Source organism: Thamnophis elegans, chromosome 9, assembly GCF_009769535.1.
Source record: "Thamnophis elegans isolate rThaEle1 chromosome 9, rThaEle1.pri, whole genome shotgun sequence".
Classification (NCBI taxonomy): domain Eukaryota; kingdom Metazoa; phylum Chordata; class Lepidosauria; order Squamata; family Colubridae; genus Thamnophis; species Thamnophis elegans.
In genome coordinates, this window is record NC_045549.1 from 27209643 (window position 1) to 27236178 (window position 26536).

The 26536-nt window shown below is 37.1% G+C and overlaps 1 protein-coding gene across 1 annotated transcript in view; it reads left to right on the forward strand.

Annotated features, from left to right (window-relative positions):
- The window catches only part of UGT8 (UDP glycosyltransferase 8), a 54553-nt gene extending 32733 nt beyond the window's left edge, over positions 1 to 21820 (forward strand). Inside the window, exons 2-6 of the mRNA XM_032224513.1 lie at positions 4278 to 5101; positions 15981 to 16123; positions 18131 to 18207; positions 19798 to 20017; positions 20917 to 21820. Of these exons, the coding sequence (XP_032080404.1) occupies positions 4280 to 5101; positions 15981 to 16123; positions 18131 to 18207; positions 19798 to 20017; positions 20917 to 21280 (1626 nt within the window). The 5' untranslated portion in view covers positions 4278 to 4279 and the 3' untranslated portion in view covers positions 21281 to 21820. The remainder of the gene's footprint in view (positions 1 to 4277; positions 5102 to 15980; positions 16124 to 18130; positions 18208 to 19797; positions 20018 to 20916) is intronic.
- The last annotated feature ends 4716 nt before the right edge of the window (positions 21821 to 26536 follow it).

The following is a 26536-nucleotide window of genomic DNA, read 5'->3' on the forward strand; positions in this document are numbered from 1 at the left end:
TTTTTACAGCATTCTTTTTTCTAAACTTTACCTTCTTTTCTGCTAGCATTTTACCAAGTGTCCTTTTTCATATTTCTTGTTATCATATGTTTCTTAATATACTGATTATACGTCTCTTCAGATCAGTGGATGACCTCTCCCAGTGACCTCATTAAGATGTTAAAGAGCTATAGGGAAAGAGCCAAGCTCTGTGACATCCCATATGGAAATAGCCACAGATGTAACAGCTCCTTATACTTCTTATTGAAACTGATTATCAAGATAGAAGTGGAAATGGTTGATAGTATCAAAGCCAGTTGAGAAATCTAAGAGAAACAAAAGGTATGTGCAGTTTACTGTCACACTCAGGATATTGTTATAAAATAACCAATATAAAATACTGTACAGATAGTCCTTGATGTACAATCATAATTAAGCCTGGAATTGGGTTGTAAGTAGTAGTTGTCATTAAGGGATACCCCCATGCGACTGCCTCACTCACTCAATGACCACAATCCCATTTCTTTCTGTTGCTGTTGTTAAATGACTATACAGGTGTGCCTCAAGGGGTGAGAGAGGATTGGGAGGCATAATGCCCACCAGTTGCAGGTTGCGAGGAGGCCTCAGCTGGCTAGCCAACCAGCATATGTACCATTTCTCTTCCACCTGTCAGTCCCGAGACTCCTAGGCCTTCTGCCTGCTCCACTGAGCCCAGAAGGCCTCCGCTCGCTAGAGCCACTAGGGCAAGGTCTCCTCCCTCCCTGGGTCTCCCATGAAGCGTGGGCTTCTGCTCTGCCTCACCACTTCTGGAAGGTCTCTACCAGCTAGGCCCACCAACGTGCTATGGACTGGAAGACCTCGGCTAACTAAGTACAGCAGCATGCAGACTTCCTACTTCCCCACTTCTTAGAGGCCTGGGCCTTCTCCTTGCCCCCATGACTTGGTCCACTTACTTTTCCCTTTCTGTGTAGTGCTGATAGGTGCACCAGCGAGTGCGAGGCTCAGCAATCTTTCTCAAGGCTAGCCAGAAAGAGGAAGTCAGCCACCAGGATTTTTGCATACTGATGGACCAAATCATTTAAGGCCTTCTGAGTGTGATGGGGCAGAGAGAAGGTCCATGTCTCTTGGGAGTGCTGGGGGAGGGAGGCCAAGAATGGGGCTATCGGGCTGAGACCCACGGTGATGGGAGTTGCGGAGTCCCACTGTCATAAGAACGGAGATCTGTCAAATGCCTGGATTTTGATCATGTAACCATGAGGGGCATTACAAGGGTCGTAACTTCAGGCAGGAGTCATAAGTCCTTTCATTCAGACCCAACATAATTTTGAATGGTCGCTGAATAAATGGTCATAAGTCAAGGATTACCTGTTCTTAGTGCTGAAAAATACAGTATGTGTTGCCAACAGACACGATATCTAAACTTATTTCCATTTGGTTTTAATCATAGGTTCTGGTGTCACAAAAACTTCATAAAGATTTCCAGAATTTTATAGAAATTTGCCTTTGTTTAATCTTGATCAAACCAACCAACTTTGAACTCCTTCCTTTTGCTACTAGTAGTCTTTATATTTAATTCATTTGGATGTCATAGGATTTGATCTCTCTTCAGATTTTCTTTCTCCTATCTTGAAGACTTTTCGTTGAGGCTTTAGCAAACCTCTTTTGTAAATCAAGTAATAGTCATTATTCTTTTGGGTTGTCATTTCTATTTTTACTATTATCTTATTTTATAATCCACATTTTTCCAGTATTGAAACAGTTTTTATATGCTAATATTTCTGCATCAGAAAAGATTTGTTTCATCTCCTTATCATATAGATATTCCATAGTATTCCCTTTTACATCATTTCACAGTACAATTATTTTAATTTTTCATTCCACACCCCATTTTGCAATTTATCTAAATACTAGAATAAGAATGATAGAGGACAACATCTTATTAGTTTCTTATACCTTTCTTTTTATCAAAACATATTTTAAAAGAGTTTATTTAATTTAACATATACATTTATCTTCATTCTTGCCTAATCCCTAATATATAATTTAACAATTCATTATAATTTTTCAAGATACATTATTATTATTTAAACAGTAATTAAAATTACTACAAATGTTATACTAAATAAAAGACAAAGCTAGATTGGGACCCTGCATACTTGAGAATGGTTTGGGAGAGATAATTCATGCATGAGTGCAGTACTTCTTTGCTGTTTAAAATAGCCCAATTTCTGTAGTTGGGGGTCTGAATTCCCCCATACTCCCCAGTGCTATTGCATTAAGAGTTACATTAATGTTACCAAGAGGATTCTTTAGAGCAGCAGCATTTTATATATGTTTCAGGCTCCTATTAAAGCATGATGTGTGCAACACTATATTACACTGGGTAATCATGAAAAATATTTATTAGCATTTAAAAGCCACCAAAGCATATTAAACCAAAGTTATATTACCTGGGAGTACAATTTCTGATAATGGAGTAACAAACCAAGAAATCTAGTCTTTATATTTTTATTAGAAGTGTCACAAAAACCTATTGTGGAATGTGCGTCAAGAGTAGAATTCTGACATTAAATTTTCTGTTCGTCTGTATTAAAATGTTGTATATTAACAAGTTTATATTAGAAATGTAATCTAAAATAGATTAAGAGGTTGGTTTGATATAAAGGTTCACATATTCCATTAGCTGGTGATTTACCTGTTTTAAATATGTCTTTAGCTATTTCATATAGTAACATCATAGTTTGTGAGGCAGCCATGCATCATGCGAGGCCTTCTTCTGGTCTTGGGAGGAAACTGCTGGAAAGCCTTGTGTGGCCAACAGCTATTCACAAAATGCCAGGCCAAGCATGCTTGATCAACAGTAGGAGCAAGAAGCTGGCAACCGGCAGCTGCGGCGATAGAGTGCAGGGTGACATGAGGACAGAGATGGGGGAGATAGGCAGGTAGGGGTTGCCATCAATGTAGACAGGCTGCCAAGCACCTGAATTTTGATTGTGTGACCACAGGCGTGCTCCAAAATTGATAACTTCAATGTGGACCAGGTGTAAGCGCTGTTGTAACTTGGAATGGTTGCTGAACAATTTCTGTTTGTTTAGAACTCTGTCCCATCTCTTCTTCATGGTACATTATTTATTAGAGCTACAGTATGCAAATCTTCCAAAAGAGGTGCTTTGCAAAAAGGAGAAGCGCATATGAATCCCTTCTCTGAATAATTAAAACAGTGGCATCTTTTTCCAGGTTCGTGTGACAGTTTCATAAGTTTGTCCTGGATTCCTCTATGTGCATAGTTTGGGAAAAAATGTCAGTACTTTAATGACTGAAAGAAAAGTGTTTTGTATGCTATCCCCCACACTGGATTACAGAATACCATTTTGGAAGCTTTTATACATCGTTATGATTTATAGAATGAAGTAAGATCAACTGAGAAGGTGACTAGGAAAAAATGTTCTGGTCACCCTACCTTTAATGATGATTAAATATTAAGATATCAGCTGGAGAAGGTTACTATGACATGGAAATAAATAGAATACCTTACTAATATCTGCAGATTTTAATTAAAGATAAATATATTGTGAGTTATTGAACAACTGGCAATATATAAGTAGCTATATATTTCTGGCATATGCCTATATCTTACAATGCTTTCTAGTTTCATTCATATATATATATATATATATATATATATATATATATATATATATATATATATATATATATATATATATATATATATACACTAAGCTATAATATTATATATATATATATTTATCAGCACAAATAAACACACACATAAACACACAGACACACACACACACGCAGACACACACGCAGACACACACACACACACACACACACACACACACACACACACACACACACACATATATATATATATATATATATATATATATATATATATATATATATATATATATATATATATAAAATAGCTTAGGCATGGTTTGTTTGGATAATTTTGTTCCTAGGAAAACAAGTTTTTTTGCCATAAAAATTTCATCTAAAGCTATATTCTAAAGCATTTTCCCCTTTGATTGTCAGTAACATCAGTTTCATCAGTTTTAGGGTTTAAAACAATTTTCCCAAAACCTGATGCCCTCCAGACATGTTGGAATACATTTCCAATAAAATAACTTGAATTATGGGAATTGTAACATAACTGAATAGTACTAGATTGGAAAAGACTGCTTAAAATATCCAATTGTTACTAAGTAATGGCTTTAAAAATATTTAAATGGCATTTCAGTCGTGTTGAATAACATTTTTGTTTATCATTTCAGCTATGAAGTCTTACATTCCATTTTTCATTCTTCTGTGGAGTGCTGTTGGAATTTCAAAGGCTGCCAAAATAGTTATTGTGCCGCCAATTTTGTTTGAAAGCCATCTATATATTTTCAAGACCCTGGCTTCAGCCTTGTATGAACATGGCCACCAGACTGTTCTGCTTCTGTCTGAGGGCAGAGAAATCCCTCCATCAAGTCATTACAGACTACAGCGATACCCAGGGCTCTTTAATACAACCACCTCAGATGAATTTCTTCATTCCAAAATGAGGAGTATCTTTTCTGGAAGACAAACGGCGTTGGAGCTGTTTGATATTCTGGATCACTATTCCAAAAATTGTGACATGGTTATGGGCAACAAGAAGCTCCTGCATGCCCTGAAACAGGAAAAATTTGATCTGCTACTAGTAGATCCTAATGAGATGTGTGGATTTGTTCTTGCCCATCTTTTAGGGATTAAATATGCTGTTTTTTCCACTGGCCTTTGGTATCCTGCAGAAGTAGGTGCACCTGCACCATTAGCATATGTCCCTGAATTTAATTCACTTCTCACAGACCACATGAACTTCCTAGAAAGATTTAAGAACACTATTGTTTATCTGGTTTCAAGATTTGGAGTCAATTTTTTGATTCTGCCAAAATATGAAAGGATAATACAGAAGTATAGTGTACAGCCAGCAAGGTCCATGTATGAATTGGTTCATGAATCCAGCCTGTGGATGCTATGTACTGATGTAGCACTGGAGTTTCCAAGACCTACACTACCAAATGTTGTTTACGTGGGAGGAATCCTGACCAAACCAGCCAGTCCTCTACCAGAAGTAAGGTTTGCTAAATTTTGTTGTTATGAAAGATTGTACAACTATATGTGAATAGTTTGCATGCTTACTTATTCCTAAGATTGGGTTGTTCGCATGCTACTTTATTTTGTTTCTTACACGTTCCTTCCTTCCTCTGTGGTCCTCTTGTAAAAACAGCTCCAGAGAATTTGTGGGAGTGCTTTTGATTTGGAAGGAGAGGACATGCAAGACATCAAGAAACTAATGAATAGAATTTTTAAGTTTTAAATTATCCAACCAGCTGTTTGTCACATTTGCACATGAAATCAAGAAACATAGAATTCCAGTGTAACAGTGGTGGGTTGCAGGCGGTATGCCCCGGTACGGGCGTACCGATGCCTGCCCAGAGCACTGGGTTCTGGTACGGTGCTCCAGAGAACCGCCCACCCGCCTGAGCTCCTTACCCGTATTTGAATTATTCGGTGCTTCTGCGCACGCGCACAGAGCACACAGCGCCTGTGCGATGCTCCTCCGAGCAGCTGGAGTGTCGTGGAGGAATCACAAGAGGTAAGTACACATGCGCGTGCTGCACGCGTTCATGTGGTGCACACTGGGCCCCATTGCAAACGTACCGGAACCCACCACTGCAGTGTAGTAATCAACACCGGATAGTTCACACTGTTTGATACTTTAATAATTGTTATTTCAGTAAATTTAAAAAACAGAAGAGCTTCAAGCCAAGTTAATAAAAATTGGTTTTCATTAAATTTGTAAAAGAGAAATTTAAGATTGCTTAAATATATGCTATATCTATTTGTGATTAAGACAAATAATTTGTCTTAAAATAGTGCAGTAAGTTTTAATTTGAATGATATAAGTCACAAGGATTTGTTTGCTTTCTTTTGAACCTGAATGTTTTTGTGTGATTCAGTAAAAGATCTTATATTTTTAAAATGTATGAGTCACATAAAACATTGAAACATTGTTTGTAGTTATATTAGTGTATGCTTTTTAAATTATAATTTTACTGTACTTTTTTAAAAAGTACATTAAAATTTTAGTCAAAAGGTGCAAACAAGCATTTTTCTTAATCACCTTTTAGAGATAAATAGTTACATAACATAAAAATAGTTTTTAATAAACTCTAGAAAATTCTGACGATTATATCAGTGCAGTCTTGCTCTTTAGCAGTTATCCATCATAACTTTCTTGCCTTTTTTTTAAACTACCTGTTTTCTGCGCTTAACCCACTTGCAAACATTTTCTCTTTCATCCCTTGTGAATAGCAGCTGTCGATGTGCTCGGTCTTCATTGTTCAGGTGCTGAATGGGGAAAGAGAAATAAATACCTCAATCCCCCTACTTTAGCAGCCTTACTACTGAACATTCTGATATTTCTTTTTTCATTCTGAAAGTGGTGAGGGGTCCAAATTATAATAAGTAAATATGAGAATCTTAAACTAAAGAAAAATATCACAATTTAAATAAATTAAACTCTGCTTTTAAATCTGGTAATATGGAGCATATGAATATAAGGAAAAACAGTTTGGAAAGATTAAAAAATGCAAACTCCATTGAATTGATGTTTCAATGTAAATTAGTACTTATTTAAAGATTATAAATTTTCTAAATTTAGGGGTCAATATTTTTTCAGCTTTTCAGTTTTATTTTTTAAATGTCTTTCTTTCTTTAAAACTGACAGAGGATTATGAGAGAATGATACAGTGATTGCAAAAATAAACCCCAAATCTTCAAAATTAGAGGGATTTAGACTGCAAATTGAGCTAAAGGATTCATGTGGCTTGCAGATCACCTATGTTTTGTTTAATAATAAAACAAATAACTCTAAACTACAGTATTTTCAGTAAGGTTTATGCATACTTGTAATAGTTGACTTATTTTACTAAGCTGAGTTTAAACCTATGGAACCAAGGGAAGCAGGACTTTGTCAAATTAAATTTGTCAGAATATTCTTTTTTGCTAACTTTTTGTGAGAATGAATTTTATGAGATGATTCTCCCACATCCTGGTCAGATCTGAATTTGGGAAAAGTCTAATATTAATTTCAAATCTAGTATAAGGGGATCTGCCATGTATTCATTTCTTTTTATCATTACAAGTTATTAACATGGATGAATATATAAAAGCATTTTAAAAATCACCGAAAAGCCAGCCCTGATTGAATCACATAGGTGTGTGTGTGTCTGTGTGTGTGTGTGCTATCATATAATCCATGCGTTATGTTCTTAGCCAGGGAAGTTGAATCACAAATGAGGCCTGTAAACACACAGAATTCATACTCCTGCATGTCTTAGAAACACCTTCCCTCTCCAAGGGAACATAGTTATGATAGCCATTTCCTTCAGCCCTAATGAATCTGTTGGGCAATTCCAAAATACTGACATTTCAGCATGATGCAAAGGGATAGGGGTACTTGAGAAATTTTCATCGATAGCACAGCGAGAGAATGAACAGAATACTAGCAAATATAACAAATTTCATGAGTCAGGCAAGACTTGAGTAAAAATGGAGAATAAAATTGTAAAGTCTCTATATTTGCCTGCCTGCAATGTGCATTCATCCTCCTTAACTGAGCATACTGTGCTTCTGGGGGAGAAAACTGTTTATTAAGGAGATATTTTTTCTTTCCTTTTCCTTGTTTTCTTTGCATAAAAGCCAAGTTTTTAAAAAGTGACATTTGTAAGACGCTGTTTTCTTCAGCATCAAACTGGAAGTGATAGAAAGCATTACCTAGCTATAGAAGAAAAACAACAGTTGCCTGTTTACAGTTTTACCTAAAGTTAACAATAAAATTATATATTTACACAAAATCCTTCTGTGAAAATCTTACTCAAGCAACAAATGGTTTGAGTAAAGTTCAGTGATGAACACAAAAACTGCACTTTGTTACTAGGGCAGTAAAAATTTCTGGACACGTGGATTGCTATTCTGTCAGTGAAAATTTTCCAAACTGGGACTCAGATAATATTGAGCTTCAGATAGCCATCCAGCAGCCCTGTTCCAGGTGACCAAGTCCCTCCTGGATAATTTAGCGGATCTCTTAAATGAGACTCTGAGGAAAAGACAGACCCAATTTTGGTAAGAGACAGATCCCTTCAGAGGCAAATTTACCTCTGTGACAACCCTCATAGTTTCTGTGGGTGGTTATTTATTATACTGTGTAGTAATTAGTAAAACTGTAGTAATGTCATGAAGAAATACTGCTTTTTCAGAATATAGGAAAAACAAAGAAAACTTAGAACCAAAGAGAAATTTCCTGACAGAACAATCAGTAGAACGACTTGTTTCAGAAGTTGTGGGTGCTCCAACTCTGGAGGTTTTTAAGAGATTATACAATCATTTGTCTGAAATGGAATGGGGTTTCCTACTTGAGCAGGGAGTTGGACTAGAAGACCTCGAAGGTCCATTCCAATTCTGTTATTCTGTTGTTGTTGTTATTGTTATCATTATTATTATTAAAGTTTACTTGTGAAGCATACTTTATTTGGGGGCTTGAGCAGGGTTATAAACTTTATTAGGAAAATAATGAAAAAATGCTGACATACTTCTAGCATACTCCCAATAGTCCCAAAGAATTTTTTTTAATCTTGGAGGAAAAAAGAGAGGAATCACTCAGCCTCCTTAAATTTATCTTACATTTTGCTTTGCCATCTCAGTAGTGCAGAATAAATGAAAAGATTGGATTTGGGAGGGATGGGGTGGGGTGGGGTGGAATGAGATGAGATGAGATGAGATGGTGGGAGATCGGACTTGAAAAATGAATGGCAAATGTTTTGTTTGCAAACCAATTCATTACATTTGTCTGTTTGTCTATCTCTCTGTGGTGTATATATTAGCACACCATTTTGCTGCATTAATGGGAATAATAAGCATAGTGCTTCAGAATCAAAAATAATACCAAATAATACAAGTTTGAGAACCTATGTGGTCTAAACTACAAATACCAGCATTCTTTGCTGTTAGCTGCTTGGTTAAGACTCAGTGTGAGATTTCCATGGAAACAGAAAATGAAAAATCCTTTTGTAATAATGTAATATTTCCAAATCTTGTAGCAGAAGCATCAATGAGCCAGAAGAATTTTCAGAGGATATCTTAGCAAATTGGTCTAGGAGATGTGATGATGGATTTTAATAAATTTGATTTGATCTAAATTCTCAATTTGATTTTAGACTTTATTTTTATAATTTATGTATTTATATGAAGATTGACCCAGAATCACTTCATATAAAAATATACCTCTACAAATAAATACTCATGGCTTCATTGCAAGTATCTTTTTCTATAAATGATTTGTCACAAAAATATTAGGAAATAGTCACTGATGCTTCTGCATCTCTGATTCCAAGAGCTGAACAGAGAGCGTTTTAGACGTTGAAGCTCGGTTATGTTTGTATTTGTGTGCGTTGTTTATCTGAAACAAAGCTCAGTATTAGGCACCACTGGTTACTGCCAGCTGGGACCTCACACTATATAGTCACAGCTGTGCATTTAGTATTTATGCCTGCAAAGAATAGCTAATTACAAAAAACCCTAAGAGGACAAAGGACACTCAGTGGCATAAGTACAATACCATATCTGTCTTGTAATCATGTATTTTAAAATACTAAAATGGTTAAAACTCTGAGCAGCATCTAATAGAGACGATTTCAGTTAAACATGTTCACCCACTTGGTCCTTTTACTTCTATAATATAATTTTATATAAGTTTTGATTTAATTTCATGTTACTTATTTATTTTTAGGAATACACAACCTGCCCCGCAGAACAAAGTTTTCAACAAGCAGACTATATTCATTCAATGTTACCTTGTAGTCGTATTTTATTTTTTTCAAAAAACTATAGTGATGTTCATAGTCCTTTTAATATAGATTTTGCTTTTAAAAAGACTACAAATTATGGGTGACACCTAGTTTTTCATAGTTCTTATATCGGTATTTTATTAGTGGAATATATTCTAGGCAGTGTTTCTCAACCTGGACAACTTTAAAGATGGGTGAACTTCAACACTCAGAATTCTTAACCAGATATCCAGATAATTTCATAATTTTATTTTATGAACCATATTATATTACTTGCCATTTTCTGATATTAATGTTCTGCATAGGGTTTAATAGAGGTTTTGACATTGAAGATATTCAAGTATCCGTAATCACTAATAAATATGGCAGAACATAACTATCACATTTGTAAATTCTTTGTTATCTATCCAATTCTTTTTCTTTTTTCTTTTTTAATCCTTTATTATTTTTATAAATAATTAAAGCTGTGAATATATTTAATATTCCTTTGTTCTATTTCCCCCCCCCCTCGCCCCAACAATAATAACTGTGATGTGAGTTTCGCTGAGAAGAGTGACTGGTCCATTTGATGCCTAAGGCTGGACAAGAATTCACCAACTTCTCTTTTCTAACCTGATGCCTTAACCACTGCAACTATTCATGGACTTGACCCAAGTAATCCAGGGTCCGACTCAGCGGGGCACACACTCGACCTCGTATTCCTCTCGGAGCAGTGGAGTCGTGATCTAGATTTGAGGGGCATTAAGATCTTGCCCTTGTCATGGTCTGATCACTTCCTACTGAGGCTTGACTTTCGGAGACCAATCCCCCACTGTAGGGAGGAGGAATCGATTAGGTGGTTCCGCCACAGGTGCCTGATGGACCCTGTGGGATTTCAGACGGCGCTTGGAGAAATACCTGACACTCTCGTCCACAATCCGGTAGAGTCCTTAGTCGCTGCTTGGAATACAGCGGCGGCGGGGGCTCTAAACCGGATTGCGCCTTTACGGCCTCTCCGAGGTAGTGGATCCAGGAGAGCTCCTTGGTTTACTGAGGAACTCCGGGAGATGAACCACCGCTGGAGGGCCAGTAACTCCGAGTCAGATCGAGCACTGATGAGAGCCTTTATCAGGACCTATCTCGTGGCAATACAAGCGGCGAAATGTGCACATTTTGCCGCTCTTATTGCATCCGCTGAATCGCGCCCAGCCGCCTTATTTAGAATAGCCCGCTCCCTCTTGAAAGGGAGGGATGCGGACGACCCTTTACAAGGTAGGGCTGAGGAATTTGTTCAGTTTCTAATGGATAAAGTTGCTCGGATTTGGACAGATCTGGACTCCAATTGCACGGTACCAGCCGAGATACCGGGGGAAGGTCTTGAGCGAATTTTATGGAGCGAGTTTCAACTTGTCGCTCCTGAGGAAGTGGACAAGGCCATGGGAACGGTGAGTGCCTCCACCTATATACTGGACCCATGCCCCTCCTGGCTGGTCTTGACCAGCAGGGAGGTGACATGTGGCTGGATCCAGACGATAGTTAACACCTCTCTCCAGGAGGGGTCCTTCCCACACCTCCTAAAGGATGCGGTGGTGAGACCCCTCCTGAAGAAACCTTCTCTGGATCCAGCCATCTTGAGTAACTATCATCCAGTCTCCAATCTCCCCTTTGTTGGGAAGGTTGCTGAGAAAGTGGTGGCCTTTCAACTCCGACGGTCCTTGGATGAAACCGATTATCTGGATCCCTTTCAGCCTGGTTTCAGGCCTGGTTACAGCACGGAAACTGCTTTGGTCGCGCTGATCGATGATCTCTGGCGAGCCAGGGATAGGGGTCACTGCTCTATCCTTGTGCTCTTTGACCTCTCAGCAGCCTTCGATACCATCGACCATGGTATCCTTCTGCGACGGTTGCGGGAGGTGGGAGTGGGAGGCACCGTTCTTCGGTGGTTCTCCTCCTACCTCTCGGACAGGTCGCAATCAGTGTTGGTTGGAGGGCAGAGATCAACCCCTAGGCCCCTCAATTATGGGGTGCCGCAGGGTTCGGTCCTGTCCCCCCTCCTATTTAACATCTACATGAAGCCGCTGGGTGAGATCATACGCCGGCACGGGATTAAATATCACCAATATGCGGACGATACACAGTTGTATCTGTCCGCCCCGTGCCAACTCAGTGAAGTGGTTGAAGTGATGTGCCAGTGCCTGGAGGCTGTCAGCGTCTGGATGGGAACGAACAAGCTGGTGCTCAATCCCGACAATCCCAAGTGGCTATTGATGCTTCCTCCCAAAGATGGTCCAGCTATTTCATCTCTCAGCCTGGGGAGTGAAATTATATGCCCCTCAGAGAGGACCCGCAATCTGGGAGTCCTCCTGGATCCGCAGCTGACTTTAGAACATCATTTGTTGGCTGTGACCAGGGGGACCTTTGCCCAGGTTCGCCTGGTGCACTAATTGCGGCCCTACCTGGACTGGGAGGCCCTTCAGATAGTCACTCATGCCCTCATCACCTCAAGACTGGACTACTGTAATGCACTCTACATGGGGCTGCCCTTGAAGAGTGTTCGAAGACTTCAGCTTGTCCAGAACGCAGCCGTGCGAGCGATTGTGGGTGCACCTCGGTACACCCACGTTACACCTATCCTCCGCGAGCTGCACTGGCTGCCCATTGGTCTCCGGACACGCTTCAAGGTGCTAGTCGTTACTTTTAAAGCCCTACATGGTATCAGACCTGGGTACTTGAGAGACCGCTTCCTGCCAGTCACCTCCCAAAGACCTATCAGATCCCACAGACTAGGCCTCCTCCGAATTCCATCTGCCGGCCAATGTCAGCTGGCGACTCCTTGGGGGAGGGCCTTCTCTGTGGCTGCTCCGGCCCTCTGGAATGATCTCCCCGTGGAGATCCGGACCCTCACTACCCTTCTGGCCTTCCGCAAAGCAGTTAAGACCTGGCTGTTCCGGCAGGCCTGGGGCTGCTGAACTATCCAGCCCCATTCGAGGTTATGGCTGTTGTAGAATTTTAAATTGCTGTTTTTTATTTTATTTTTTTGTATCCCCTCCCTTTTTATTGTTAGCTGCCCTGAGTCTCTCGGGAATAGGGCGGCATAGAAACTTAATAAACTCAATCAATCAAATAAATAAATCAATTTATAGATTTAGGAGTCCCAGGTCAATAGAACAAAGGAATTTCTGGCAATTCTACCCATGAATCATGAGAAAATTGAGCATTAAAATGGTTCTGGTCTTAATCTGCTCCATGCCATTCCAAGATTCCACAGTTACAGCAATAGACATATCAATGCAGAATCATCATGATACAAATCTCAATATTGCCCTCTAGAGACTTGCTAGATATGATAGTAGAAAACTTTATTCATTTAGAGCAAGAGAGTCATGGCGGTGTCACGTGATACATCAGGACTTTTTTCCCTTCCTTAAAATGGGTGTGGGCGTGACCAGCATGTGACGCATCCGGTGCATGGGCCAGGAGTTTGACAGCCTTGATCTATAGTTTTGTCTCCAAGTGGTGAATTACTTAACTTGCCATAACATATCAACATGAGAAAATAGTATCCTGCCTTAATTGCCTGCCAGATGATCAGAGGGGAATAAACAAGAGTTGTTGTTGAGTTTAGTCACCCTGCATTCAGTCTTGGGTGTCCTGGCTGGAGATTAATTATTCTTACTAATTTTGTTATTGGGTCCTATGATGACAGCTACCAGAATGTCTTTGCAAGTTTAGGAACTGTAGTTCTGTAATTGGGGGGTGGGGAATCTGTTTTTCACACTTTCCACAGGTGTGAATATTCAGGCTGCTGCATGTTTTCAGCCAATCATTCAAATTGTGAAGTTTCTCTTTGATGGTTCTCTAATAGTGGCGTGCATAAACCAGCAGGGTGGCATGAAATTACCCTCTTTACTCAACCTCTGTCTGAGGCTGTGGGATTGGTGTGTGTAGCCTGACATCACTTCCTTATATCTTACAGAGAAAGACTGTGCTGGCATATGTTCCTAGCTGCATGAATTAATTAGAGTAATTGGTTCTTGATAGCCTCTTTTGTAGATGGGGAATTCAAGAAATAAATATTTAGCAATCCATGGGAACCCTGAATGTGTTCAATATTTCAGTGGATGGGAGCATGGTCTAAATTCATTTGCAGACACCAGTGTCTCTGGTTATGTTGCAGCTTGATTGCCAAGTTGGTCAAAAAAGTATTTAAGATGATACCGTGATCTCATAACATCTGCTAGGCTTGCTGAACTTAAAGTATCCAAATATAGCTTTGTATCATGGACATTCATATTTCACTTTGGTAAGGTATTTCTGTCATCTCCCATGATCAAGATAAAAGCATGAACTGAGACCATTCAGTACTTTCTCCATGAAAATGATTATAACTACTAATAATTTATTAAACATGTATGCAGCCCAACTTGCAATGACTCTGGAAGGCTTACAACAGATAAATTATAATAAAACAATAAAAAATAAATATTAAAGATACCCAGCATGATAAAACTCCATATCTTACTTTCACTTTCCCTGGGGAAAGAGCCAGCTCTTCACAATTCTTCTAAACAACAGCAAAATGATGTCATTTGGATCTTGGGGAAACGTCATTCAAGAGTGCAGGTGCTACTACCAATAATGCCTGGTTTCTCAATAGATGACCATTGTTTAATTGAAGGAATCGGGAGCATGCTCGCCATGCAGGATTAATCAGCCAAGCAGATGTTGCAAGAAACAGATGGACCAACAACTAACCTGGTTAGCTACCTTGTAAATCTTTATAGGTAACAACCAGCACCTTAAATCACACCAGAAATGAACTGCCAAAGCAAAGTTTTTTTTATTCTTCTGTTGACAAGTACTGTTATATGCATCCCATTGGACAACATGGTTGGTTGTCTGCCCTTTAATCTTCAAATAGTTTCTGCTTTTTTGATAGGTAGGTAGGTAGGTAGCAAGGGTAGGTTCCGGCTGGCACTACTGCCAGTTGGCTTTGTGCAGACATGCTGTGTGTGTGCAATAGAAATTGTTCTGCGCATGCGCAGAACTGAAAAACAAGATGGTGACGGCGGCGACCGAGGAAGCAGTTCGGGGGCATGGCAGGCCTGGGTCGCTGCCGGTTCCAGTGACCCAGGCCGCCAAACCACTACCAATTCAGTTGAACCGGTAGGAACCCACCACTGGTAGATAGAGAGAGGGAGGGAAGGAGAGAGAAAGAGAGAGAGAGAGAGAATCACTTCTTCTGTTTTAATTTTCGGTGCCCTTTGAACATTTAACCACCTTGATTGATTGGGAAATAGTCTCTTAGTGGTGTTCACATCAGCTTAACAGAACAGTAGATTATGTTTATTGATAAACTTACTTTGCATTTAGTTCTCCTTTGTCATAGTGCTTTTTTATTATTAAGGTAGTCTTGAGCTTTCATCTGGGCAGGACAAATTCTACCTAATTTCTTCCTCTATAACTCAGGTGAAATATGTTAGTTCTGCTGTTTATTCTGGAAAGATGGGATTCCCTAAACAATGCAAGTAGCTGTCAAAATACTGGTGGCTAATACACTCTGTTACTATCTGAAAATACATCCCTAGAAATGGGGTATCTGCACACATTAGACAGATCAATCACTAATAATTATTTCAATGCTAGGTGTGCTATTCTGAGCATATTTCACACATAGCCAGTGAAGATAACTTTTTACTTTCGATAGCCATTTCTGTTTAAACATCAGATTTCACTTTGCAATCTTTGGGCATATTGCCCATTAGTATTTTCCAGATGTGATCCACTTTTAGTTTATTACCCTTATATCTGAATCAGATATCACTCTGAAGGCTACTTGTGAATTTGACTGTAATCGAAGTTTTTCAAGTCATCTGTGAATTCATACAATCTACCTACGCTTCAAGGGAGAGTAGCTCAGCTTTGATATTTCATTTCTTTTTTTTAAACTGTCCGAGTGAAGTCACTTTGAGCATAGGATAAGAGCATCTGAAACAATAATTGGACTATTGATTGATTGATGAATCTTCAATCAAATACTATATTATTGTTACGACATCACACTTATGGTGTGATGTATTTCCAATAGTATGTTTGTTGATAGCAAGCCAATTATTTCCATAGGATCTGCAAACATGGGTGAATGGTGCTACTGAAAATGGCTTTGTCCTTGTATCATTTGGAGCTGGAGTGAAATACTTACCTGAAGATATAGCAGATAAATTGGCACATGCTCTGGCTAGACTTCCTCAAAGAGTAATTTGGAGGTAAGATATTAATATTATTTAATTTATAAATAAAGTAGGATTGATGAATATTTTTGTTTTATGGAAACAGGTGGATCCTAGAGTGAGGGGTCTATTCCTTTTCTCATTTTTACATAAAAGTTTCCATCTCGTTCTTGAAAAACTTTCACAATTTCAGATGTTGTATTTCAATTTCAAAAGCAGTAGTGTGAAATCTTGGGTGAGATGCAGTACTCGCCCATTCCACCAGGTTAGAGTCAGTAAGAGGCAGGAGAGCTATTGGCTCATTTTGCTTCATGAAGCAGTCTACCCAAAAGATTATTTTGCTGGATCTTAGGAATGCCTAGTGCATTTGCTGAGCGTGAGGGCATATGTGTTGTTAAATGTTCTTTCCAAATGGAAAAACTGCTGGAACAAACCAATGTCGTAATCCAGGTCAATCAATATATGGTAACATTTGGGTGTTTCTGGTCAAATTGTACAGTTCATTTAATCTTAATTATTAAGTAAATAGAAATTGATACAATATGATGCAATGTTAAACAAAACGTATTTCTGAAAATGTAATGTGTATATATCATTTAGGTATATCTGTTAACATTCCGAATTAAAAATCGCTGACTATAAAGCAGGTATCTGAAATAGGCTCCCTGCGCAGTTGATTCAGCACTATATTTGTTTTAGTGTAAAGTTGTTAATCTTCTACTGGTGCCTTATCATTGTGGGGGTATTATTAGAAGTGATTAAGGAGTAGTGCCAGGACTGTATGTCAGAAGTATAATTCATGGTTACCATGAAAACTATCCCAGCTGCTGAACTAAAGTAAGTATGTATGCCTTGGTCTCAACAATCTTTGTTTAAAAACCTCCAGTAATAGACATCTATAACTTGAGTAGGTAAGCTATTCTATGTTTTATAGCTTGCACAATCAGGAAATTCATATTAATTTCAAATTAGGATATCTCTCTTTAAAGCTTCCACTTATTGTTTTTTGTCCTATCCTGAGGCACTATGGAAAATAAATCCATATCCTCCTCCATGTGACAGTTATTCAAGTATAGAAAAGCTATTATTGTTAGCTTCTTGTTTTTATGCTGAACCAATGATGGTTTTAGGCTAACTTGACTGTGCTGATGTGATATTACACCTCTCAAATGAAAGGGGAACAATTCTCCATTTCCCCTCTATCTAGGCCACTCTGAACAATAGCACTCGGCAGCAATGCCAAGGTTAGGCCTAAAGTAGAGGCCCTGAATTCAACTTCAACTCTAACACCCCCCATGGGCCACTGAAAAAGACCACCTCATGCTGTTCCCCAAGGTATGAGAGCCTTGGGGAATGGTGCAGTTGCCCCCATGGGACAGCACTTCCTAGGATCTGCAGCACGCCACCTAACTTTCAGGTGATGTTCTTTTTCTGTTCACAGGCCCCTGTATGCTCCTTGGGGTTGTTCCATATTGCACAAGGCTTTGTTCTTGAGGCAGCTTCAGAGAATACTGTTTTCTCCCCTGCCATGGTCATATCACTTCCTGGTAATCTCCAATTCTTTGGTGCCACCATTCTCCATGATACACAGAAGAAGGAAAGAGAGAGTTTTAAAAAAGTTAAGGGATATCTAGAGCCCACTCCCATGTCCCCCAGTATGGAGGATCTAAAACAATATCTCACTATTTTGCTTTATATTCTCTTCAATGCACTGTAAATTAAATTAAACAAATTCTTCAATGCATTACACTACCTTACTCAGTCTAGTGCATTTTCTATTACAATATGGTATCTAACCTCCTGAAACTAATTTTTAAGACTTACTCACTTTAACAAATGTCAGTACATTTATTGTACCTATACGATTACGGTACGTATATATAGTGATATATCTATAAATATATGTACAGATATATTTAATATTTAAGTTCATATTGCTTTTTTATTTATTTTTATTGATAAGTTGAACATTGAAAACTAACAATACATTACTGTATTCTTTTTGGAATCTAGTTTTAAGTTTTCATTTCTTTTGTATTTTAGATTTTCAGGTAAAAATCCCAGGAATTTAGGTAACAATACAAAACTTATAGAATGGTTACCACAAAATGATTTATTAGGTAAGTATTGTTGGAAGTTATCATTTAAAGTTAACCTCTTGTACCATATTTGTTTTTTCATACTAGACTTACAGATAATCCTTGACATATGACCACAATTGAACCCCAAATTTATGTTGCTAAGCAAGACAGTTGTTAAGTGAATTTTGCCCATTTTATAACCTTTCTTGCTACAGTTGTTAAGTGAATCACTTCATTTGCCAAGTTGGTAACACACTTAAGTGAATCTGGCTTCCCCACTGACTTTCCCCGTCAGAAGATCACAAAAGATGATTACAAGATCCCAGGACACTGCAACCATCATAAATATAAACCAGTTGCCAAGCATCCACATTTTGATCATACGATCGTAGTCATAAGTGTGAAAAGTGGCCTTAAGTCACTTTTTCAGTGCAACTTTGAACAATCACTAAATGAATGATTGTAAGACAAGGACTACCTGTATTTGTAGTCTAAATCTATATAGGAATATTGTTAACATGGATCATTAGATAGCTGACCATTTCTGTTAGCTTTAGATTATAGGTGGAACGGTTTTTCTGTATCAAGATCTACATTCCCTCAGAGGCAATGTGTGAGGTAGTTGGGAATGAAATCACGAGTGTCTTGAGCAGGTTGCTACAGACTAAACTATACTGCTAATTTTTTATGATAGACAAGTAATAAACACAAATTAAATTTGAAATACTGTATCAATTGAACAGTCATAAGACATATATTCATATGCTGTATATTCATACTGAAGTACAGGTAGTCTTTATTTAGAACTGCCTGAGATAGGGACTGTTTGCAAATTTGATAGTAATCAATTGGTCACTTTCTGATCAATGCACATATTTACAACAGCAAAATCCTTCAGTGTAAAACCGATTAAGTCAATTTCAGGCAGCAGTCACGGGTGTTCTAATCAACTGATTAAGAAGACAGAGTGTACCTTGCTTAAGCAATCTCCACCTTGGGAGGACACAAAGAAAAGGTCAGACCCAGGACATTGTATGAGAAAACTTTATCTGAATAAGATGGCAGCAATCAGTAATTTTTCAACCCCTTTTGCCCTCTCTAAATTACATGATTCTCTTAGCAACTATGAGATTTTTGCCAGAACTAACTGCAGTCACTAAATGAGGACTACCTTTATTATAGGAGAACTATCTAGTTTCTTAAATATTGATATCGGCCTCCCAAGTAGACCAGATAGGAAACACAATCAGATAAGCTCTATTTTATTGTAGGGCTATATTAACAGAATCTGCAAATGTGAAAATATAAATGCTCCTGTTGTCACTTTATATAGCCTGATAAATTAAAGCAAGTCCTTTCTAAGTTTATTTCTCTTCCTGATATTCAGTTAGTCTAACGTAATGAGTACAGTTATTTCATTTTCTGTGTCCTATCTATGGTAACAGCAGTGAGAAATTCCATGTGTGCTTATCATCTCATCTGTAACGGAAAAAAGAATCAAAGAATCTGAGTGGGTTTTATTATTCCAATATTAAATTCAATGTGCATACAGGTTTTAGATGCATGGATTTTGTTCTGGGTTGTGATTAAACACTTTTCTTTCCTGTACCTTACCTTTTGCTGCTGTAGGTCACTCTAATATTAAGGCCTTCCTTAGTCATGGTGGTCTGAATAGCATTTTTGAAACCATGTACCATGGTGTTCCTGTGGTGGGAATCCCTCTTTTTGGAGACCATTATGACACCATGACTCGAGTGCAGGCCAAGGGCATGGGTATACTACTAAACTGGAAGACTCTTACGGAGGATGAGTTATATAATGCACTGGTGAAAGTTATTAATGAGCCCAGGTAAGAATTGTCTTTTCTTTAAAAAAAACAAAACAAAGTTTGCTAAATTTTCAGTGAAATAAAAGTTTATAAAGAATTTATGGTAATTATGCTGTCCTAACCATCTACCATACAGGTAGTTCTCAACTTAACAACAATTAATGGATGTCTGGGATTAGGGTGGTATTGGAAAGGGTGTTTTATGGTTTGTAAAGCACTTCTAGATGTTACAAAACGTTGCATCATCACTTCTGCAATCAAGTGATTTGCGATTTGGGAGCTAAGCATCTTGTTTGTAGTTACGACTGGTTACTAAGCATTCCACAATCCTGTTCCATTTGCAATCTTCTCTACCCACTTCCCAGAAAGTCAGTGGGGAGGCTGGCATGGAAGGTTGGTGCTGCCTGCTGAGTAGATTTCGGCAGGGCAAAATTTCAGCTCCTGAATGGAAAGATAGAGTAGTAAGGAAAGGAATCTGGGGTGCCTCAGGGGAACTGGGGGAGGTCCAGGGAGGGGACGTGCAGGCAACTTGGAAGTGTTTCTCCACTCAGGAGTTCGAAATTCTGTTTGGATTTTGACAGGGAGGAATTTCAGCTTCTGAGCAGAACCTGCCAGAATTTCCCCCTCCAACCTAGGCTCCTGATCTGAGGTTCTGTCTTCTCAAGAACTTATGAGATTGCTTAAGGACAACAAAAAGTGCCAGGATTGCAGTTGCTCAGCAGAGCAACTGAGGTTGAAGTTGAACAACCAAGATTCCAGTCCCAACTGTGATCATAAGTTGAGGATTACCTGTGTAATAAATTATGTTTAATTATGATAAAATAGTATGGGAATGTTAGAATTGAAAATGCAGCGTTGTTGTTGTTGTTGTTGTTGTTGTTATTATTATTATTATTATGTTTTTAATTTTTATTTCATAGCTACAGGCGACAGGCCAGGAAGCTGTCTGAAATCCATAAAGACCAACCAGCTCATCCTGTTAATCGAACAGTCTACTGGATTAATTACATCCTTCGTCATAATGGAGCACAGCATTTACGATCTGCAGTTTACACTGTCTCTTTATATCAGTATTTCTTATTGGATATTGCCTTTGTTGTGCTACTTTGTACTGCCTTACTCTGCTACATTTTGGCCAGGATAGCAAAATTTATTTGCAAGCAAAGCAAACATTTTTGGTCCACTGATGAACATGTTACTGTCAATGGACATTACCAGAATGGGATACCAAACGGCAAGTATAGAAGAAATGGTCACATTAAACATGAAAAAAAGGTGAAATGAGCCAACTACTCAATGTACATTAGCAACAAATCAGTACTATAATTAAATTTTATAGCTGTAACATAGTATAACACCTACTTAAAGTAAAACAATAAACAGTTCTAATGCTCCCCTACAGTATGTAATCTTATGCAATTAAATTCTGCAGAACTAAGAAAAATCTTTAGAAAAATGAAGCACAACCTAAAGTACAAAAAGTATTTTATTCTTAATACTGATGGAGAAAGGTCATTCTGGCACTGAAGTTTTCTAGAAGCCTTAATTCTCTGAAGTAATTCATTAGGTATATTCATGTCTGCTCAATTTGTGAATAATATGTGTGTCTCAGAAAAGGAATGGTTTCCTTTTACTTACAAAGATTCTTCCTTTTTTCATGCACATTTATATTTTAGCAAAGAAATCTTGGTTCTATTTATCTAAGGTTTAATTTGTTATCTGACAATGATGTTAATTAAAGTCATCTTTCATAGTGTTCAGTACATAGAAATAAACAAACTGTAGAATTATAATGCAGCCATAAAAATCATATTCTTAAAAGGCATTGAAGAATATGATGATACACTGTAGTTTTGATATACCACATAACTCTTCCATTTTCTTCCATTTCTTTAAAGAAAAGGAAATTGCACAAGAGTACCATAAGGTGTAATTTTATATTTATGTAAATTTTAGTTCTGTTCCTTACCTTTCCCCAATTCATTATTTATGCCATAGTAAGGTTGTTCTCTTTCAATAACTACAAGGGCTATGTGGATATAATAAATCGATATAAAAATAAATGAAGCAGAGAAAAAAATATTCTGCACTGGCTCTTTGGAAAAGGATTATTCTTGTCCCTTGAGCAATGCAGAATCAAACCATTTTTGGTTTGTTATAAAGTTGAATGTCTTAACTATTATATTACTACAATTAAGGTTTTGTCCCCCCCCCCCCCCCAAACCATAATGGTTCAGAGGTTCACTTAGTTCTGTCTATAATCTTTAGAGTAATCTGGTCCATGTTATCTAGTTGCCAACATCATTTATTTGAATCTAAAGGAGGTTATTTTTTGGTCAGTTACACTGTTTTTGTAGAGGTTTGATATCATGCATGACATTAAACCTATAAACTAGTTAAACACTGTGCCTCTTCCTACACTCATAGCATTATTTTTCTGCACAATGCTTTTTCAATCACTGCAACCAATATAGGTATCTGTTTTTAAACAGAGAATGGGAATACAGGGCATTAAAATATTAGGATTGTCCCGTTAAACCAGTGTTGGCAACTATATGTTTATTAAATTTCCTTGTCATCCTGTTTACTTGGAATTTGCACTGCACATGTTGTGGGTGTATACTTTATTTATTTGCAGTTTGAAATCCCATGTCTGACAGCGTTAGGAATAAAAACAAAAACAAATCTAAACTGTGTATTCACTAACGTGGGAAAAGTTCTTAAAAACTGTAAACTAAAATCATCTTCATACACAGTGACATGATGCTTCATTACCATCCCATCAGGAGCCTCTATATTATAGCAATAAAGTAGAAACTGCAGATGCATTTCTAAAATTTAGTACAGGCATTTGTACTTTCCAGATACTTGAAAGGGTGTGGTGTTATTAATATGCCTATAGCTTTATCTTTTTACAATCCTATCAATATGTGGCAACTGAGGAAACACAAAGAGGCAATGAGTGGTGGGAGAATGACAGAACCTAGAGTGTATGAATGAGCTAGTTTTAATGTTTTTGTATTGAAGAAAGTACACAAACACTGACTGGATGATTAAGAATAATTTAATCTCCACTGTGATAAAATTTAAGCAATAAACATGGATTTAATACAGAAAAAAGTTGTTGAAAGTATATCTTTATTCAAATATATTGTTGTATGTGTAATTAGAGCTGCACGTACTGTCTGTATATATGAATAATATATATTGTTCTATTTCTCAGAAAATGAGAGAAGGGGTGAATACTTGTTTAGTATATGCATTCAGTGTCATTTTATGAAATATTTAATGTATATAACAATTTTCCAGAAGCATTTTCAAATAACCTCCATGGTTATCACCCTTATTGTTCTCTTCCTTAGCCCCATTCCAATGATCTTCAATTCCTTTATGTTACTTCAATTTAAACATATTGGGTGATAATTTTTAAGAATGATGATTACCTATAGGGATTGCTGTTTTAAATAATGCATCGCTTTGTAGAAAGCTTATTGCCAAACCCTTGCCAGGATTTATTTATTTTGTTAAGTGCCTTATCAAATGTTGCTATATCTTATAGCATTTTTAACTTTCAGAATAGCTCAGGAAGTATCTTAGGCTGAAAGATAGTGGTCTGCCCAAAACCAGCTTCAGATCTTCAAGAGTGAGGAAGAAATTGAATCTAGCCCCTCATATCCAGGATTATAAAATGCATTTGATTGCCTTGTATGTTTTGGTAATCAAAATAAACAAGTATCTTTGAGTTTGCAAGCTAAAGATTCTTTGACATATTTTCATAACCCAGTTCTAAATAAATAATCAAAATACATATTGGCAGTTGATAATTTTTATGTGGTAAATATGCACAGATATTAAATAGACTGTTATCTTTTTTTAGCTCTAAAATAGCAAAGTTACTAATAATTTTGCATCTAGTAGTACTGTTTCGTATGGAGACAAAAAATGAACCCAACAACACATTTCTAATGCAGTTCATTGAGATCAAGTAGAATTATAATCCTTATCAATGTACTAATTAGATATAAAAACCAATCTTCACTAATCTTGACTTTAAAATTATCCCTGAATATTAAAATAACAACATTCTGAAGACCTTAAACTGAAGAGAATGTGAGATATATTTGTTAATTTAAGTAGCTACTTTTTTTTGCATTTATCATGATGTCTTCAGTTTACTCTCAATCAGATTTATAAAATTAATATTTTGCTTGAATACCAAAGATGATGCTTGACAGTTTTATTCAGTTAATTAAAATCTAGTTAGCTGACCACTTTTGAAGGTGTTTATAATGACTAAATACAGTATAGAAGATGTTTAGATAAATAGGAATGCCATTTACACTATTTTATTATTAGCTCAGTAAAGATGTCAATATTTGTGAATTCAGAATGTATTCATAAGTTAGGTATTTGGAGATGAAATGTGTTATAAATGACAACACATACAACAATGCATATTTAAATGAAAATATTTGTATTTTTTTAAACAGATCAATAAAGAAACAGATTATAATCAAAGTATGAAATAATGCATGCAAAGTTACATGAGTGACATATACAATGAAGAACATTTGTATCTTGAAATATGTTTCACTTTAATTATTTAATTATTTAGCAAAGGGTCAAACTACAAATGTGTGTTGTGTGTAAATACATAGATACATACATACACATACACACACATCAGAGACTGGAATGTAGCATTTTAAGACATTTTTTAAAAAAATCTTTCATAGCTCTATTGGCTCAGGAAAAAAATGCAAAGCAGAAGTGGGAAATGACAGACAATATAAGCTGATAATACAAAAATAATGGTTTGCACATCATAATATCACAAAATTAACCTTCATATTTTACATTTGTATCCTGATATCCAGTTGAAATATACCGTATGAGTAGTTTGTATCATGATGTACATTTTATTACTTGTACTGCACACATAGGTTTCTGTATTATTCATTGGGAGAAAGATATAGATTTATACTTCTCTTATACAGCATTATCACAGCACTGATAATCTGAATTTTAATATTTGATCTGGATTGGGATTAAAGTAAAGGAGTTAGCCTTTGTTTCCTCTGTGATGACCCAATGAAAATTGCTTCCCACTGTTCCAATTGCTTCCTATCTCTGGAGAAAATCTTTCATTGACACCAATCACAGTTTTGTTCATTGGAATATGTGAATAGTATTTAAATCTTGAAGATTTTCACCCACTATTTCCCATTCCAAAACTTTAGCAGCAGTAGGGTGATTGTCCCACTCAATATTCCATTTATAAGTGGCCTTGAATTGATTAGTACTCTGTCAAGCTTCACTAGAATATTGTGCAATGTTTTATCAAATATGTATTTTGTATTCTGGGAATTACTGTTCCAACTTATCTTGGAGCACTACATTGAAAAAGTCTAATGTACTAAAGTGGTTTGTTTGTTATTAATTTCTGACTGACAGAAGTCTTTCCAAACCTGAGCTTGCTAAGAAACATGTTCTTAGTTGATAATAATATAACTGAATGTAACAAATATACAGTGGATATAAAAAGTCTACATACCTTTGATAAAATGCCAGGTTTCTGAGGGGTAAAAAAAATTAGACCAAGATAAATCATTTCAGAATTTTTCCATTTTTAATATAAAATATAAGCTTCACAATTCAATTGAAAAACAAACTGAAATCTTCTAGAGAGAGAAAATAAAAATGTACAATAATGTGGTTGCATAGTGCGTCACCCAATTATAAATAGGGATGTGACTGCATTCAGAATTAACCAATCACATTCAAGCTGATATTAAATAATAATCAGTACAAATCTGTCATCAATTAAAGTAGGATTTTTCTAACATTTACTTAGTTGCCTTTTAGAGCAAAAGTCATGGTCAGGAAACAGCTTACAAAGCATCAAAAGGTTATGATTGGAAGGTATCAGTCAGGAGAAGGATACAAAGAAATTCCCAAGGCATTGGCTAGACCATGGAACACAATGAAGGCAGTCATCAAGTGGAAAAAATTTGGCACAACAGTGACATTACCAAGAACTGGATGGCCCTCCAAAATTGATGAGAAAAACACGAAGAAAACTTGTAACTTGTAAGCCAACATCAAAGGAGCTACAGGAATTTCTGGCAAGTTGTGGTTGTATACCACATGTGAGAATAATCATCTGTATTCTTCATATGTCTGGGCTGTGAGGTAGAGTGCCAAAATGGAAGCCTTTTCTTACAAAACAAAAAACCAAGCCTAACAAAAAGCATGTGAAATCTATATTATGGTTTGATGAGCCAAGATTGAACTCTAGGCATCATTCCAAAAAGAATGTTTTGCACAAAAACAACACTGCACATCACCAAAAGTACACCATAACCATAGTGAAGCGTGGTGGTGGCAGCATTATGCTTTGAGGCTGCCTCAGCTGGAACTGGGACTTTAATCAAGGTGGAGGGAATTATGAACAGTTCCAAATTTCAGTCAGTTTTGGCCTTCAGGCCTCTGCTATAATGCTGAAGGCTTGTGCTTTCAACACAAGAATGACCTAAAGCA